The 15,500-nt window shown below is 38.9% G+C and overlaps 1 protein-coding gene across 25 annotated transcripts in view; it reads right to left on the bottom strand.

Annotated features, from left to right (window-relative positions):
* Nucleotides 1–15,500, bottom strand: part of CTNND2 (catenin delta 2) — a 587,225-nt gene that overhangs the window by 227,853 nt on the left and 343,872 nt on the right. For all 25 annotated transcript variants that reach the window (XM_085537861.1, XM_085537872.1, XM_085537859.1 and 22 more), the window contains one exon: nucleotides 4,194–4,388. In XM_085537861.1, the coding sequence (XP_085393987.1) occupies nucleotides 4,194–4,388 (195 nt within the window). The remainder of the gene's footprint in view (nucleotides 1–4,193; nucleotides 4,389–15,500) is intronic.

Below are 15,500 nucleotides of genomic sequence, written 5' to 3'. Positions count from 1 at the left end.
ATAACCCTAGAAAGCTGCTGGACTTCCCACAACTGAGCTGCGCCACCAAGCATTCCTCATGGTGACCTTCAGGGGCAGAAACAATTATTGACCTATGCACTAAGGCAACACTTCAGCTTTCTCCAGTGAGGCCCAGGCTGCCCTAGTACAAGGGAGATGCATATTCTTCATAGAGCTGAGAGGACAGGTTCACTTTTCCAGTGTGATTGCTGACTCCTCCTTGTCACTTGAGTGAGGCTGAGGACAATGATACTCACCTTGAAAACCAAGAAATGCTCTTTGCAGCATGAATGCTTGGCAAATTCTGAGCTCTACACATCCACAGTTTACCTGCAACTGCCTTGCTTTTATAGAGCAGCACATTTTTCAGCTGATGAAGTTCCAGGCCCAGCTTGGGGAGAGTCCAAGGCAAACATATTCCCTGGGAATGTTGTTCTATCAAAGCTTTTAATAATTTCACTCAGAAATCACATCCTTATATGGAAGAGAGCTTGTTTTTGCTGGTCCCTTGATGAAAGGGACAAATGCCATTACGCATTTCCAGACACAGTGTTGTCAGCTTCCAAACGATGATGGCAACTGATCTCAAAGCACTACTGGTGTCATGGCCATGGTCTCTGTACTGCAAGTCAAAATCAATAGTCTGGTACTTGAGACACATTGCCTTCTCTTAAAAAAAAATACAGAAATTCCAGGCTTACAAAACAGTCAGATTTTACAAATTTGGACTTGATTCATGTTTAGCACAAATAAAATGCCAATAATTGACTTAAATAAGACTAAAACATTACCCCTAACCTCTAATTCCACAAACTAAGCAAATGTGCAAGAGAATAATTATTCTGCAGCCTGTGCTGGCTGTAAGGAAATCATTCCCCTCCCTTAAGTAACAGCACTCTTCAAATTCCAGCAGCACTCATGTAAGCATCCCATCAAATAAGCTTATCTCCATTGACACTACTTCATGTTTTAAATGAATAAAGCAATGCCTTTAGCTTTGTAAGGAAAATACATGGTGCAACTGCTTGGAAAGCAATTCTAATTGGTGATATTTAGTTTACAAATAAGCTCCCATTCAGTAAGTAAATTTTGATATTTATTGAGAAATTCAATTCAAAAGTTTAAGCTGATAATTTTTACAGGAGACAGCACAACATTTTAAAGACCAAAAGGGACTGCTAAGTAAAACTACAGGCCAAGGAAGCCTATGCAGCCACTGCTGTCAAGTTTGAAAGACTATTTTTAGCCAAGACAGCATGATGGGAACACACCCAATCATAACTTGAACTTCAAAGTGATGAACAATTCGTCCTGCCCCTATCTGATTTTATGCTCAGAAGGAAGATGTTCTACAAGCGCTTATTACTTTGTACCTTCTGCAATACGCAGCCCTTCGTGCATAACTATAGTCATGCATTTCATTCATTAGTGAAACATGAAATTAAAAATACAAGTTAAATAAAATACAGCAAGTGAACTAAATTTACTTTGTGTTATTTACACCACAGAGAAATCTTAGAACTCTGTCCACAGCATGTTGATTCACTTAGGCAATGAGAAACTGAGTGGGCTTTATCCTCAGTTGTGTAAACATTCCTGAATGCAATGGATGCTTCAGAGCTCAGAAAAGAGAGAGAGGTGATGCCCATTTTAAAAAAGGAAAGAAAAAACATTTCCATTCTGAGTCAGAAATGTGGAAGCTTCAAATTCAGGAGGAGTTCTCTCTTTTCAAAAGAAAAGTCATAGAAGCAAATGGCTTCCAAGCATAATTTGCATAACTTTTGTTTCTAATGTGAAATGTCAGCTGTAGAGAAAGAAAATTCAAAAAAAAAAAGGAAATCAGACTTGATCCAAAGCCCTTCAACAACATTTACCTTCTCTTTTTTCCATTCAGTGTGAAAGAAAAACATGTGCAATCTTTGAGATTAAAGATACTGTTGTAATTCATAAAAGAATGTGAACTATAGTCTACATAAAAAAGTACTAAGTTCTAAACCCCTCCGCCAACATGATTCATGCACACAAAAGATACAGGATTTGAACAACCTGCATATATCTTCAGAGAGTACACAAACCTACACCCCTCCTTTTCTACAACAATAGTGAAAGCAAATTCCTATCCAGTCTGAAATACAAAACAAGCAACGAAGAACTGAAAATTTACCTGTGCTAAACTTAAGTTGAATTCCTACCACTTTATTCTGCTAATTTGAGAAAATATATATAACCTCCATCAACAGAAGTATGCACATTTGTGACAGAGGCAGAAGGAGCCTGAGAGCTGGTATGTCCAAGCTCAAGATTCCCTCTGAACACTGACTGCTCTTCATGCTGGTTGTGCAAAAGGCTGATTGCATCTGTCCATACTGAGCAGTGCAGTGGATGGCCTGGCATGCCTCCAGCCTTGTTTTAGCTAATGATAGCATTATTGGGGGGAAGGGGGTGGACAAAAGAGAGGGAGGTAAACAAAACACAGAGCTGGACTGATGTGGCAGTTCTTCAAGATAAATCTGGAGTAATGCTGAAGCCTGAGTCCCAAACACAGCAAAACAGAATTGACCTTCACAGGGTTCACTTCTGCTATCCAAACCAGTGTCTTTATGTAGCTCTTCCCTTGAGAAAAGCTGTCTTTATGTGTTACCCACTAATATTCTTTGTTCCAGTTTCATTCACCATAACTGAGATCTAGATTCACAGGGTTTCCTTATTTACAGAGGTGTTTGTGAAGATAACAGTCACAAGAAAACCTGCTCATTCTGCACAGAAAGCCAGAGGACATTTTGCAAGCAAAACAAGAAATCTTCTTCAGTGCATGATTGGGAAAGTGCAGTGCATACAAAATAGGAGGTTGCACGTGGAACGCAAGGATTAAAGCTATATGTAAACAATTGCTTTACTTGCTACCACCACTACCCAGTGACTTAGACATATGTGTTAGTCCCAGTCACACAAAGAACAGCAATCTTTCTTCATATATATACATACATATGTGTGTGTGTGTATATATATATATATATATATGTATACATGCATACATATATATATATATATGCACACACACAAATATGTCTACATAAAAAGAGCTACTGTAGTTTCATTCATGGGAAGGAAATATTCTTCACAAAGCATAGAAGTAATTCAGCTTAGTAACTGCTTAAGGTACTTTAAATAAATGCATAGCTTTAGTTATTTAACTGAAGAATTCTGTGATTTATTTCTTGAAGTATTTTCTCTTACTCTGAGCACCCAAAACTTTCATAAAGCAGAAATCTCAGACATGCAAGAACTGCCAACTTTGCCCTTGGAAGACTTGAAAAAGAAAATAAGTTTTTAAAAATGTAAACCATTGTGCTTAAAACCCCCTTTTTTTTTTTTTTTTTTTTCTTAATGAAATCAGGCTCATGAGAATGGACAGAATCTTCCCTACTTGTTCTTGCTGCATCGATCAAAACACTAGAAATACTTGCAATTCCTGAGGCAAGCTTTTCCTACATCTGCTTTAGGCTATTTTGGCTGTAGCATCTATAAACGCTAATTATTTCGAGCATTCAATACCATAAATATCCCTGTTGATTTGTGATCTGTGTGTTTCAACATACAACTGCACTTGGTTGAGGGGACATTGTGTGGATGACTCGTACACCAATGTACTTCATGGGTAATTATTATATGGATAAAACAGGGATGCTAACAGCTTCTGTCTGTGCCTTAGTTTAATTTTGTGTCTGGTTAACTATGCATAAGCTTACCTGTGCAGGAGAGAGGAAGGACATGTACATATGAATCATTTCAAAGTCATATGAGCAATCCTTTCGCTTCCTGAGAAAGGAACTTTGCAGTCCCTTTGCAAAACACAAAATAACTTTGCAAGCAAAAAAAACAACAACCAACCAACCAAGCCATTACTCCAGAGATTTGTTTTTCTTCAAGACAATACACAAGATTAACAGAAGAACTCTCCTTATTAGTAAGCCCTCTCTCCAAATTAGCTTAACCTACCGTACAGAACACTAAGCATTTCTATAGTTTGTGCATGCTTTTAGGGTTCTGTTGATAGCTGCATTTACGCGGGTATTTTGTTTTACTGACATGCCCACAATGCACGTTGTTTAGCTCATCAGAAAGGGAAGAATTAGTACTGAAGAGTACGACAGAGCTCAAAAAAGACAGTCATGCAAGTTATAATCACCTACCTGTACTAGTGCGATATGTGCCTGTGTGTGCTGGTTGCAGAGGGTCCCCCTGACTCTGGCTGAGACTCCTCATAGGGGGCTTCTGATAAACTCTGTCTTCGTAAATAGGATCTATATGATGTTCTGGAGACTGTAGTGCCCTTAACTCGGAGCCAAGGTGGCTGTGCTGGCTGCTGTAAGATGCCCGAGACCCAGCTGCAAATAGATTTATAAGAGACAGTTAAGACAGAGGGAAAACAAACAACAAACACAAACTAATTTCAAGAAGTTTACTAGAAAGTTGCAGACCAAAAACAACAAAAGAAGCTTCCAACATACAAAACAGTATGCATCAGCAGCTCACTTCAGCCATCATCCAACTGCCCACATCTACTGCAAAGCCTGTTTTCTTGGAAAGAAATAACCCTTCAAAGGCTCTGAGATCCAGGAAGGTCCTAAAGCCCCCATACATCCACAGAACAATCAGGAAGGGGGAGAAGGGCAAGAATCAGAGTGAGAACTGGCTTCACGTTATGCCCGTATCTTAAGATCAAGAAATAAGTTGAAGCTGATGAACAGATGTAGTCGTATGAAGGCTGATCTTTTTGCTGCTTCACTGGATGTACACCAGAACAGTTGAGCCTTATCAACATTTTGTCCTCAATCATTAAAAAAACCTATTGCTATGACTTTCTACAACTTAAATCCTCTGAAGATGAATAAATTAAACATGCCATCTGGAAAAAATATTGCAAGGATGCAACACTTCTTTCCCCCACTCTATTAACAAGATCAACTGGAATTGCATTATAATATTTTAATAGTACAAAAAAAATAATAAAAATTCTACTATGACATTGAAAAAGAGACTTGTATACATTTCTAGCTGTGATTATTACTCTTATCACTTGACTTGCTTCATCACATTATGAGCTTTGGTACTTCAGTCCTGCAGTCTATTTGCAAAATTCCCAAGGACAGTCATGAGGAAAGCATAAAAATGTCAAACATTTGAAAGGCAAGAAATAGACAACTATGCAAAGCAACACTTGACAAAGCAGAGTCTTACACCACAATGAGATAACGCGCTATTTAAATGTGTAGAAAAGCAATCAGAGATTTAAGTACCACATCCCTTGCTGATACTCATGTGAGATTAAAATCTGGATGTGAGATTCTACTAGCTCAGCCTGGGCTGCCCATACAAGCTGTGTAGCCATGCCTGCTGGAATCCTCTACCACATTTAATGTCTTCACAGAAGTTTTGTTGCAGATACACTAAATAGTAATAAAATGCAAAACAAATATATGAAGTTATATGCAGTACCAGTACAGGATAGAAATGAAAAAAGACACACAAAACTACTAAAATCTTATTTAAATTGTCTGGAGGAAAAATAAAATAAAATTAAAAAAAAAAATAAAAAATCTTCTATTTCCTTCTTTTTAATCAGCTTGTGCCACATTCAGGTTTTCTTTAAAAGTTTTCAACACACATGCATGTTTTAAGTAGAAATCCTATTTGCATAGTTTTCCCTTTAAACATTTTTCAGACTGGATTGCCATTAACACAGTACTGCAAGATCTCTCTTGTTCCCTTTATTGGAAAAAAGAGATAAATCTCAAAGACATTTTACCTAGAACTACTGCAATTATCCAGGAAGTTGATATTGCTTTTAAAAGGATAAGTTCTTCATGATCCACATTTTCAAATGCTCTCTAGGCTGGCTTCCAAGAATCGTAAGAAAGGACTGGGTTGGAAGAAACCTCAAAGCCCACCCAACTCCAACTCCATGCTGAAGGCAGGGCTGCCAGCCACCAGCTCAGCTGCCCAGGGCCCCGTGTAACCTGGCATTGAGCACCTCCAGGGATGGACACCACAGCTTCTAAATATGCAAGTACCAAATACGGTTTTAAAAACTGTAGGTTTGTAGACTTGTAGGTTTTTATACTGAAGAAAATGAAAGGCTGCATAATGACTTTCAGACAAACACATCCCATCTCATCTATACACTCAAACCTTCTCTATCATTTTGTGCTGTTATTATGAAAGACACTGGAAAGATGGTTAGAATAATTGATCAAAACCCAAGGCTGTGAACTCAGGAAAATTGATGCCACTGAGAAAAGGACAGGGATAGCACAACTCCTGCCTGCACTTCTAGGTTAGCAGCAAATGGCTACATTCTTTACAGCTTGATGCTGTCAGCTGATCTGCAGTGTTTGCATCAAACAACATGCATTAATCCAGTCTAAAGCTTGCAGAGGTCCTGAGAAGCAACAAGGTCAGAATGGAAAAGCATCGATCAATATACTACCAGGATGTAATAAATGACTTGTTTGAGGGCTGAAGAAACTACAGTTAATTCCTAAGTAGTCAAATGGTGTAATCTTTAGTTTAAAAAAAGGTTGAGGAATTATTTGATTGCAGTGCTGGAGGTGCATCACAACAGAAAGTATGGACTAAATGTCTCTAGAAGAGCTGCAAGAGAAAACAGAAAGAAAGCAAACAGGACAGGATGAAAAAATCCAAATGAAGTACATTTGTTTTTAAAACAGAAAACAATTGACTGTAAGAACAAAGCATACAGAGGAGTCTTCTCTGCTTTCTGAAGTGTCTAAAATAAGACTGACTGAAAATGGAATGCCTATTCTTTTGCATCTTTGTGGAGCTCACAAAAACAGATAATGGTCAAGCTCCAGGAGAGGAATAACGTGAGTCCCCAGTCAGGTGCATCTGATTCCAGCAACAGAAAATCTAAAACCAGCCAGGTGTTTTTCAAAACTTTCACTGCATGAAGATACTACACTCCTAGAAGCACTGCTTTCTTCCTGCATCTAAAGGGGGTAGGAGGAACCAAGAGGAGTGCAATCCTACCTACTGGAGACTAAAGGGAATCTCTATTCTTTACTTTTAAGAAAACCCTACTCGATAAAGATTTCCACATTATTCAGTGGCATGGAAAAATGGCTGAGTCCTAGGAAAGTGCTTTTGGGGCCCTTTATTTTGAATAAAGTCTCATTTTCCAGTAGAAGAAAAATACTGTAAACAGACAAATGTAATATGAGAGAAATATACAAAAGGATCCCCAATTCCTTTTTCAGATCTTATGTGAGCTGTCATGGAAATAAATACAGTAGAAACATTTAAATGACACTGGTAATCCAACAGTTTACATCAACATAGTAAAGTGCTACACTGGCAGCATTTTTCATTTTAGTGAGCTAGAGTCATTAAAGCTATTCAAGTTAATGGATACACAGGCATTTATATATGCCTTAGAATGGCTTTTGTTTGTGCCCTTTGTGACAGCCTTTAAGAGTCACCCTGCCTTGCTCAAGCCCTATGGAGCCCTATGAATTCATGGTACTCTGAGCAGCATTAAGTGCAAGAGCATATAGGGCTGCTCTCCTCACCAGGACTTCAGAGCTCATTAGAATTATGAAATACCCAAGTGGCAACCACAGCATGAAGAAAACAGTCCAGATTTGACTGGATAAACTATTCAGCCTTTCATTTTAAAATCTTCCATCACAAAACAGTCGCCAATGGCACTGTTATAGCAGATTCCTTATGTCCATGAAAGAGGAATATCAGTAATGAGATTCAAGTTGAGAGTAAAACTCAATGTCCATTATATTACAATAAGAAACAATTACCAGTAATGTGTTTACACCAGTTAACCTAACTTGATTACATCTGCACTCATTTTAACACATTTTATCGCTGGCTACATCAGCTCCAAGTATCAGGCTTGGACTTGGAACACACTACAGTGTAGTGCACACAGGAGATTTGATTTCCTAACAAAGAGGATTGACCACCCACAACTGCCTGTATAGATTTTTCATTTCAAACGTAATGACAACATCGCTCATGTAATTTGTGATGAGTTTTTCTTAGACTACAAGTCAAAAAACACAAGGAGCCACCCACACGATGGTAACGCTGTAATAAGACAGCAATGAGACTGCAGGCACAGAAACTATAAGAGAAGCACAGCATTTTTTTTTTGCATGCTTTTCAGAGGATAGAAAGAAGTGAAGTATAGCTTCATTACAAAAATGCAACTTGGGGGAAAGAGAATATAAACAGCAGGATTTCTGATCTGAATTCATACGCAAGGAGATATTTTATAGCCACTAAACTTAGTTTACTTGTAAAGAAACTAATGTGAAGCCAGGTGCAAAATTAGAGAGTACTGATGGAAGAGGAAGAGAAAGAAATCAAGCATCTGCAACAAGAATTTGGGTAAAATACTGACCTTTTCTGCCAGAAATGTATGCAAAAACCTCTCCAAAGTGCTTGTTTGATAGCATGCATCTTCTCCTTATACCATCAGAAAAGAACAGGATGATCTACAACAAATGCTACTGATTCTACATCGAGAAATAAACTCAGAAAACAGGTTTATGGCAGCACAACCTGATGAAAAGCAAAATACCAAAGAAAATGTTTCTAACCCAAGTGCTGAAAGTGAATGTAAATTGTCAAGAGGTGACAGATGGTTACATTAACCAGTAAGACGTGACAGGCCATATGGCAGGACCAGCTAATGCATACCTCAAGTGCATCAGTTTGCGCCCCCAGCACACCAACGATCTGCCCTAACAAACCAAAATAGACTCTGAAGTGGATTCCTTTTAATTCGAGGTGAGCTTTTTCTTCAAGTTTTCTCATCTGTTCGAGGTGAGCTTTTTCTTCAAGTTTTCTCATCTGTTTAGATTTTATATACACACACTCTAAATATACTGATTTAGGTATCAAGGTTTTTTTCTTGTTCCTCTTGTTTGGTTTTTATTCAAATCTTGAACTAAAGATTAAGGAAAGGAATTTCAGAACTAAACTAGTTTTTATCTTTATACTCTTTTTCCCATTCTTCATATGCTTCTATGTTCATAACTCAGGACTCTTCATATAAATAAAGAAGGTAAATGATTGATTTATCACATGGGATGCCTTTCGACTCACATCTAACACTGGATGTCCAGAAATAATGACATGTTCCTTTTTCATCTGCAGTCCTTATTAGCTGTTTTGTGATCACCTCTCCTAAAAGTCCTCAACACTGCAAGAACATCTTTGCTTCACTTGGTAGTATCTTAGACAGCTTTTCTTCAGGCTTTCTATTTAAAAGATTGAAGTGCAATACAATGACCAGTCTGGGCTATTTCTTGTGAGTTATCATGGCACTGACAAACCTATTAACAGTTTCACATTCAGGAGTGTAGTTCACACCCTGGAAATTCCCAGACACAATTTGTCTGCTAACCAGATTACGGGTCTTAGGAAAGTCTCCTGAAAAGAGATTGTCTTGGGCTGCTTAAGGGACACTGCAAACCCACCTCTGACCGCAGGTTAGCACTTCTCACATCACTGCTAAAAATAAAGGAAGAAAGCGAAATAAATAAATAAATAAATGATTGTTTTAAGTGCAACAATGTTTAATGTCTATCTAAGAGTTTTTAAGATAAATCTTGTCCTATTTAAACTAGTTTTTTAAACAAAATGTTGAAATTAATTACATTCCCAAGTGCATTTAAAGGAGAAACAAAGAGAAGTATTTTCTTTGATTTTCCATGTTTACTTTTCAGTCATGCAATGTGTTTTTGCTGATAAGTTACGGCTATCAACTCTTTTAATTCTACGGTGGTACAAATCTAGGAAAAAAGAAAATAACTTGAACCAAGCATTTTTGTTTCCTCACAAGCATTCTTTCTTCCTGCAGCTGTCCTCATTCTGCTGCAAAGCATTCACCTGCTTAAAACATTTTATCAAAAATAAATTGTTAGTGGAAAAAGAGTAGTGTGACTGGGAGCAAAGAGATAAGAGGCAAAGATAGCCAGGAAGAAACAGCAGATTAAATGTGACAGACAAGTTCAGGGAGATAATTCCCATTTCATTTCTGATCTAGGGAACTGTCACTGAAGAAAGAACAAAAAACTACAACTCCCCCAAACAAACCACTACTACACAGCAACACCTTGCCTTCAACAGGGCAAAGTGAAAGATAAAAATCATATATATAAACTACCAATTGAGTGATCACATTGGGTGTGACCCACGACAGGTTCAACCTCTACTGCATCTTTGTCAGGCACTGCAAGCCAAGAGAAGATCAGTGAGCCTGCAATCCCCATTGCCAGGCCTGCCCTTCTCTCTGGGGCTCCTGGCGACACAAGGGGGGATGGTGGTACAGCCCAGCAGCAGCAGTGCAGGCTGTGTGTCTCCTCATCCATTGACCTTTGCCGGAGACCACTTCCAGCAGCCACAGTGATTCGCTAAAAGGGCATCACTGCCTTCACCAAGGCAAACTGGGCATTACCCTATTGATGGGAGCCCACGAAAACTCCATTTACTGGCTGTATTTAATGTCATGGAAAAGCACAGCCTCTGAAAAACCCAGTAGCTCACAGCCCTTCCCCTGAACCAAGCAACAGCTCAGCCAGCCCTCAGTGAGTGAGTTTCCCCAGCAGAGCTGGGTGTGTAGCAGGGAGCCAACTAGAACAGACATCTAGCACTTAAACCAAACCAGACTCAAACTGGCAGAGAAAAACACATGAATTAATGTCTCTGCTTTGCAGAAGTCTGATTCTCAAAGTGAAAACAGTTCCCAGAAAGTGTACCAACAGAAAACAAAACTCGCTGGGGGTAAAGAAGCATCAAAGTCTATCCAACTACAACAGTCCTGCACTGGCCTTTGGCCTTTGCAGGTCAACGGGGATTTCTGATCTAACCATATGGGCACTCCTGCCTGCTCTCAGTTAGAGCAGGTACTTTTCCTACTAACAGTGAAAATGCAAAGAAACTGTTCCAATGAAGCTTGACCACGTGTTCACCTTTAAAAAGGTTGATTTTCTGTTGAATATTGCACATACTTCTGTGGCAAATGTGACACTTCAGACTGATACACAGCCAAAATCCAACACACCACATTTGGTGTTTGCACACAGAAAGAATTACATTTGCAACTTATCTCCTGTAATTCCTTTTAGAATGAGATTGTGCATTATTAGATGTGTGAACAATATTAACTTTAGGAGATTTTATCTGCTAACAGTTTGTATTCAAACTTGCATTTCAGCAGGAGAATGGAAGAAAGCATCAGATAGCATTGTTCTTTTGTGTCGAGTCACCTCTGATAGAATATTAAGCACTTCCTTCTCCCAGCAGCTTTCTCCTCCTCAGTAAGCATTTGTTAATTCACAGAGACCCCAGGTGCAGGTTTGTGATGCTCCAGGGGAAACCGGTCTATTATCTTTGTCTTTTTTTCAACCTCATTCAAGAACAGGAGTGTCCCTTGGATATTCTGTAGCACATGGCATTCTCATCAAGTTTTCATCACCCGCTTGAGACTCATTGCATTAAAAATATGAGTAAAACAATGTAGGTTTCTCTAAATATATCAATTTCAATAAAATCTCACTAAATTCTTTAGTTATGTCTGTAAAACATGCAGACCACTGATCATCCACTTTTACAATTACAGCTTTTTGTTCAATAGATTGTTATAGAATTATTCAAGCTGTTTTTAGGTTGCTCCCATTACACGTGCATTGAGACCTCTGCTAGAACACTTAATAGTAATCTCCTATTATTAAAATCATTATAATTTACCACAGTTCTAACAGGTCTGCTCTGAATAAAAGAAATGCCGAATGCAGAGACAAAGAAATGCAATACTGCTGCCACTGAGACCAGGAAGGGCTTAAGGACTTGAGCAAAGGTTATACTGGAGTAATTATTGCACAGTTCCTATCAAATAAAGTTCTCTTTTATTCCATTATGTTTATTAATGTGGCAGCAAGAATAGTAAGCTTTTAGTATCAAACTTTCAGGAAGTCAGAAAAAAATTCTTGCATAGAGTCATAGAATCACCCAGGTTGGAAAAGACCTTGAAGATCATCAAGTCCAACCACAGCCTACATAAATCCTTCTGCATCAAACAAAAAAAGAAATTGATAGTTACAGTTTTTCTTTTCTTTTTCTTTTTTTTTTTTTTTTTAAAGAAGCTTATTTTAAAAAAAAAAAAAAACAAACAAAAAACCCAAACACAAAAAAAGCCAGCAGAGCAGACTATACAGACTATATAGTGTGTATATAGACTATATACAGACTATACAGTGCTATTAATCTCACAGATTCCGATTATCCCTAAAAGCATAGAACGACCAACCCACCAGTCTTGTCACTCAATTAGTGTAAGCTACATAGGTTGCTTCAGAAGTAACACTCCCTATTTATTTCCATGGAAACACAACAGATACAAAGTACACAATAATGTTACTTGATAAATTTTCAGCTACAAAATAGTATTTTTCAATGGAGCCATCACCCTTAGCTAAGCAGTTTTGCAAGCGATGAACAAGAGCTTGCGTGTTGTGCTCATAAAAATATGTACCAATGTAGGTGACCCACTGTTGCCACTGCTGAAATGCACCACTCACTGCCTCACTGTGCTCACATCAGCTGTCTGGTCTCCATAAATGTTCACCAAGCATTGAAGAATGTCAGTGGGTGCCATTTTTTCTGCATGGGGGAATTCACTGACACACTTTTGTTTCATCCGCACTCCCACATCAGACGCCATTTTGTCAGATTACCCCTCTGCTGCCATCCATTGCACAGTAACAAAATGGAATGGCATACTGGTGAGGAGGTTCAATCCCTACTGTCATACCACCAGCATCTACCTCTGATGTCACGGGTCAAAATCACAAAATAGAAGGTGTTACTTTAGAATCAGCCCTCATAAAAAGAAATGGCCATGACAAATGCTGAAAGGGAAAAATGGTGACAGAAAGTCACCAGGAAAAGAAGGGCAGCCTAAGTTAAGAAATACAGGGAGGTTAACATGATAGTATTGAACAAGTTTGCAACACCTGTTAGAGCACTGCAGCTTCAAGGAGGACTTTAACAGCAGTGTCAACCAGAACGACAAGATGCACTGCAGTCCAAAGGCGACAAACACTTTAGGGATTTTGAACCATCCCATAATTAGTTCCTGATTATTAAATGCAAACTAAAGTCATTTGCATGCCAAATGGTTACCTCATCTGTGAAACCAATACTGCCAAGATCACATGACTGGCTGAAGGCATTCGCATCAAGTTTGGACTGATTTTACCAAAGCAGCCTGAATCCAACTGCAGACAGGGAAAAGTAGTGATGTGCATCACAATCCTGACACACTTCAGAGAAAAAAGAGACTCTGGACTAAGATAGTAATTCTTGAATTCCCAGATGCTCAGGACAGAATCCTAAGCAGGACAGGACACAAATGAAATCGCTTTGAAGTAGGCTGTTATGTTCAGCATTAGCTTCAGATTCTTGTCATAATGCAGCTCAAGGTGCAACAAAGAATGACGTGAAGTAGACAAGAACTCCAACTTCAGACTGAAAGAAATGCACAATTTTGATGTGCTTGTTCAGAAACCAGGAGAGTACAATCATGGCTTGAGAGCCACTCTAACATAGTTACTGGTTTCAGCTTTTCAAGGGAAAATTGAAGAGCGTTAGATAGCACAAGGATCCTGACTACAAACCAAACACATCACAGTTGGTTACTGAGAGACCTAAAAGCAAAGCCTCCTGTGTGAAAACATGCCACTTACGTGTTACTTTTTTGCCTCCACTCCCTCCAGATTAGATGCTACCTCCCCAAACGCTATCTGACACTTGATCTTGCCTTTGAAAAAAAGCTGGGAAATCCTTCACCAAATTAGTAACTCTTGTCAGGATTCCCTAGTAGCCTCCATTTAGAAATTGCAGCTGTATAAGCAGCCTCTCTTATGGAAAGAGGGAAACATGACATCAGATCTTTGTGCAACAAGCTTCTTAATGCCTTGAAAACTCAGACAAACTAGTTTAGAAGAGGTCTGGAAAGAGTCTCTCCTGAGCGCAGAGGGTACAGTTGCGTACAGCTCCCTGTCTAAAATCCTAACCATGCCTAACACAGCTTTGCTGTTACAAGATGAGGCCAAGAAACACTTGATTGTATTCCTAAGATATGTGCCTGATCCAAAGATATGACTCCTAAGATATGTAGTTAAGTGGGTCACTCAGGTCTCTCCTCACTCTTCTTTTCAGCCGAAGATCCCTAATTTGTAACCAGCTATTAATCATGCTATTAGCTCAATTCTTCTTCAAAACTGGGCAATTCTTTAGGAGGATTTATCTTTCTCTGTTCAGAAAATGCTTCCTCATATCACAGTATCCAGAAGTTTCCTCGGTGTACTCCTGGGTCTTGAGCCAAGATAATATATTGAAAAAATATTTTTCAAGTGGCCAAAAGAGTTCCTCTTGTGGAACGTTATTAGTCACATCCTTCCTCTCCACTAATTTTATCTTCAAAAAGACAGACTGAGAATTCTCCTTTGACCAGGTCCTCATCCAGCTCCATTCTTGCAAGAACATCCATCTTCTCTAGCTTAACTATTTCCCATGTGGCACTACAGAAAATGCATACTCACACTTCTGATAGGAAACAGAAAGACATCAGATATAATGTAAGAAAAGATCAGTAAGTCATTCTAGCACAATCTGGCTTTGTAGAGCTCATGTTGCAAATTACTCCATTAACCATTTACTCTTCAGTGCTGTATTATTCTCTCCATCAGCTTTTGTCATAATGTCACCAAGCCCTGCTGTTAGCCCCCAGCTTTCTCCCCTTCCAAGGAATCCAATTTACCCTTCTCTGCAAATCACATTCCTGAGCCTTCAGAACAAAGCCTTTGAAGAGACTCTGGCACCTTTTGGTGAGCCAACTTAAATCTGTATCCCTGCTGAACTGCAGGATGCTGAGAAGGTGGGGGAAGGACCCTATGGAGTGGGTTCCTTGTACTTTCTTGACACTAGAAACCTGCCCTAGCATCACAGAGTCAGAGCTCATTCCCCATCTTGACTTCCCCCCAGGCAGCATAGTTTAAGCCAGTGGCTAGCCCTAGTTCTAAAATCAAAAGGTTTTACTGCTCAAGAGCAGCACAGCTGGCCACCTGATAAAAGAAGTGGGCTCACAGCTGGGTAGGAGAAGGAGGCAAAGAGGCCATAAGGCAAGATACAAACACACACTATGTAATAGAGAGAAATACGATAAAGTATGTTCACAAATTTCCTCAGATAAAATAAGAGTTGCCTTAGATTCATAGCTTCTTGTATTAAAACTAATATGGCACTTCTCTATCCTTCACTTACACACTGCAAGTTACTACTTGATGCACTTGTTTCTAAAATCTATGTCACCCAACTGGCAGTTTCATATGCCATGCCTTGTAATTGTAACATTAGTCATCACTTGGTCCTCTTGATTTCAGAATATTAAATTCTGA

This window comes from Coturnix japonica, chromosome 2, assembly GCF_054131305.1.
Source record: "Coturnix japonica strain WE chromosome 2, WE-NBRP24, whole genome shotgun sequence".
Classification (NCBI taxonomy): Eukaryota; Metazoa; Chordata; class Aves; order Galliformes; family Phasianidae; genus Coturnix; species Coturnix japonica.
Note: the sequence above shows the minus strand (reverse complement) of the source record. Positions and strands in the feature narration are given on the sequence as shown.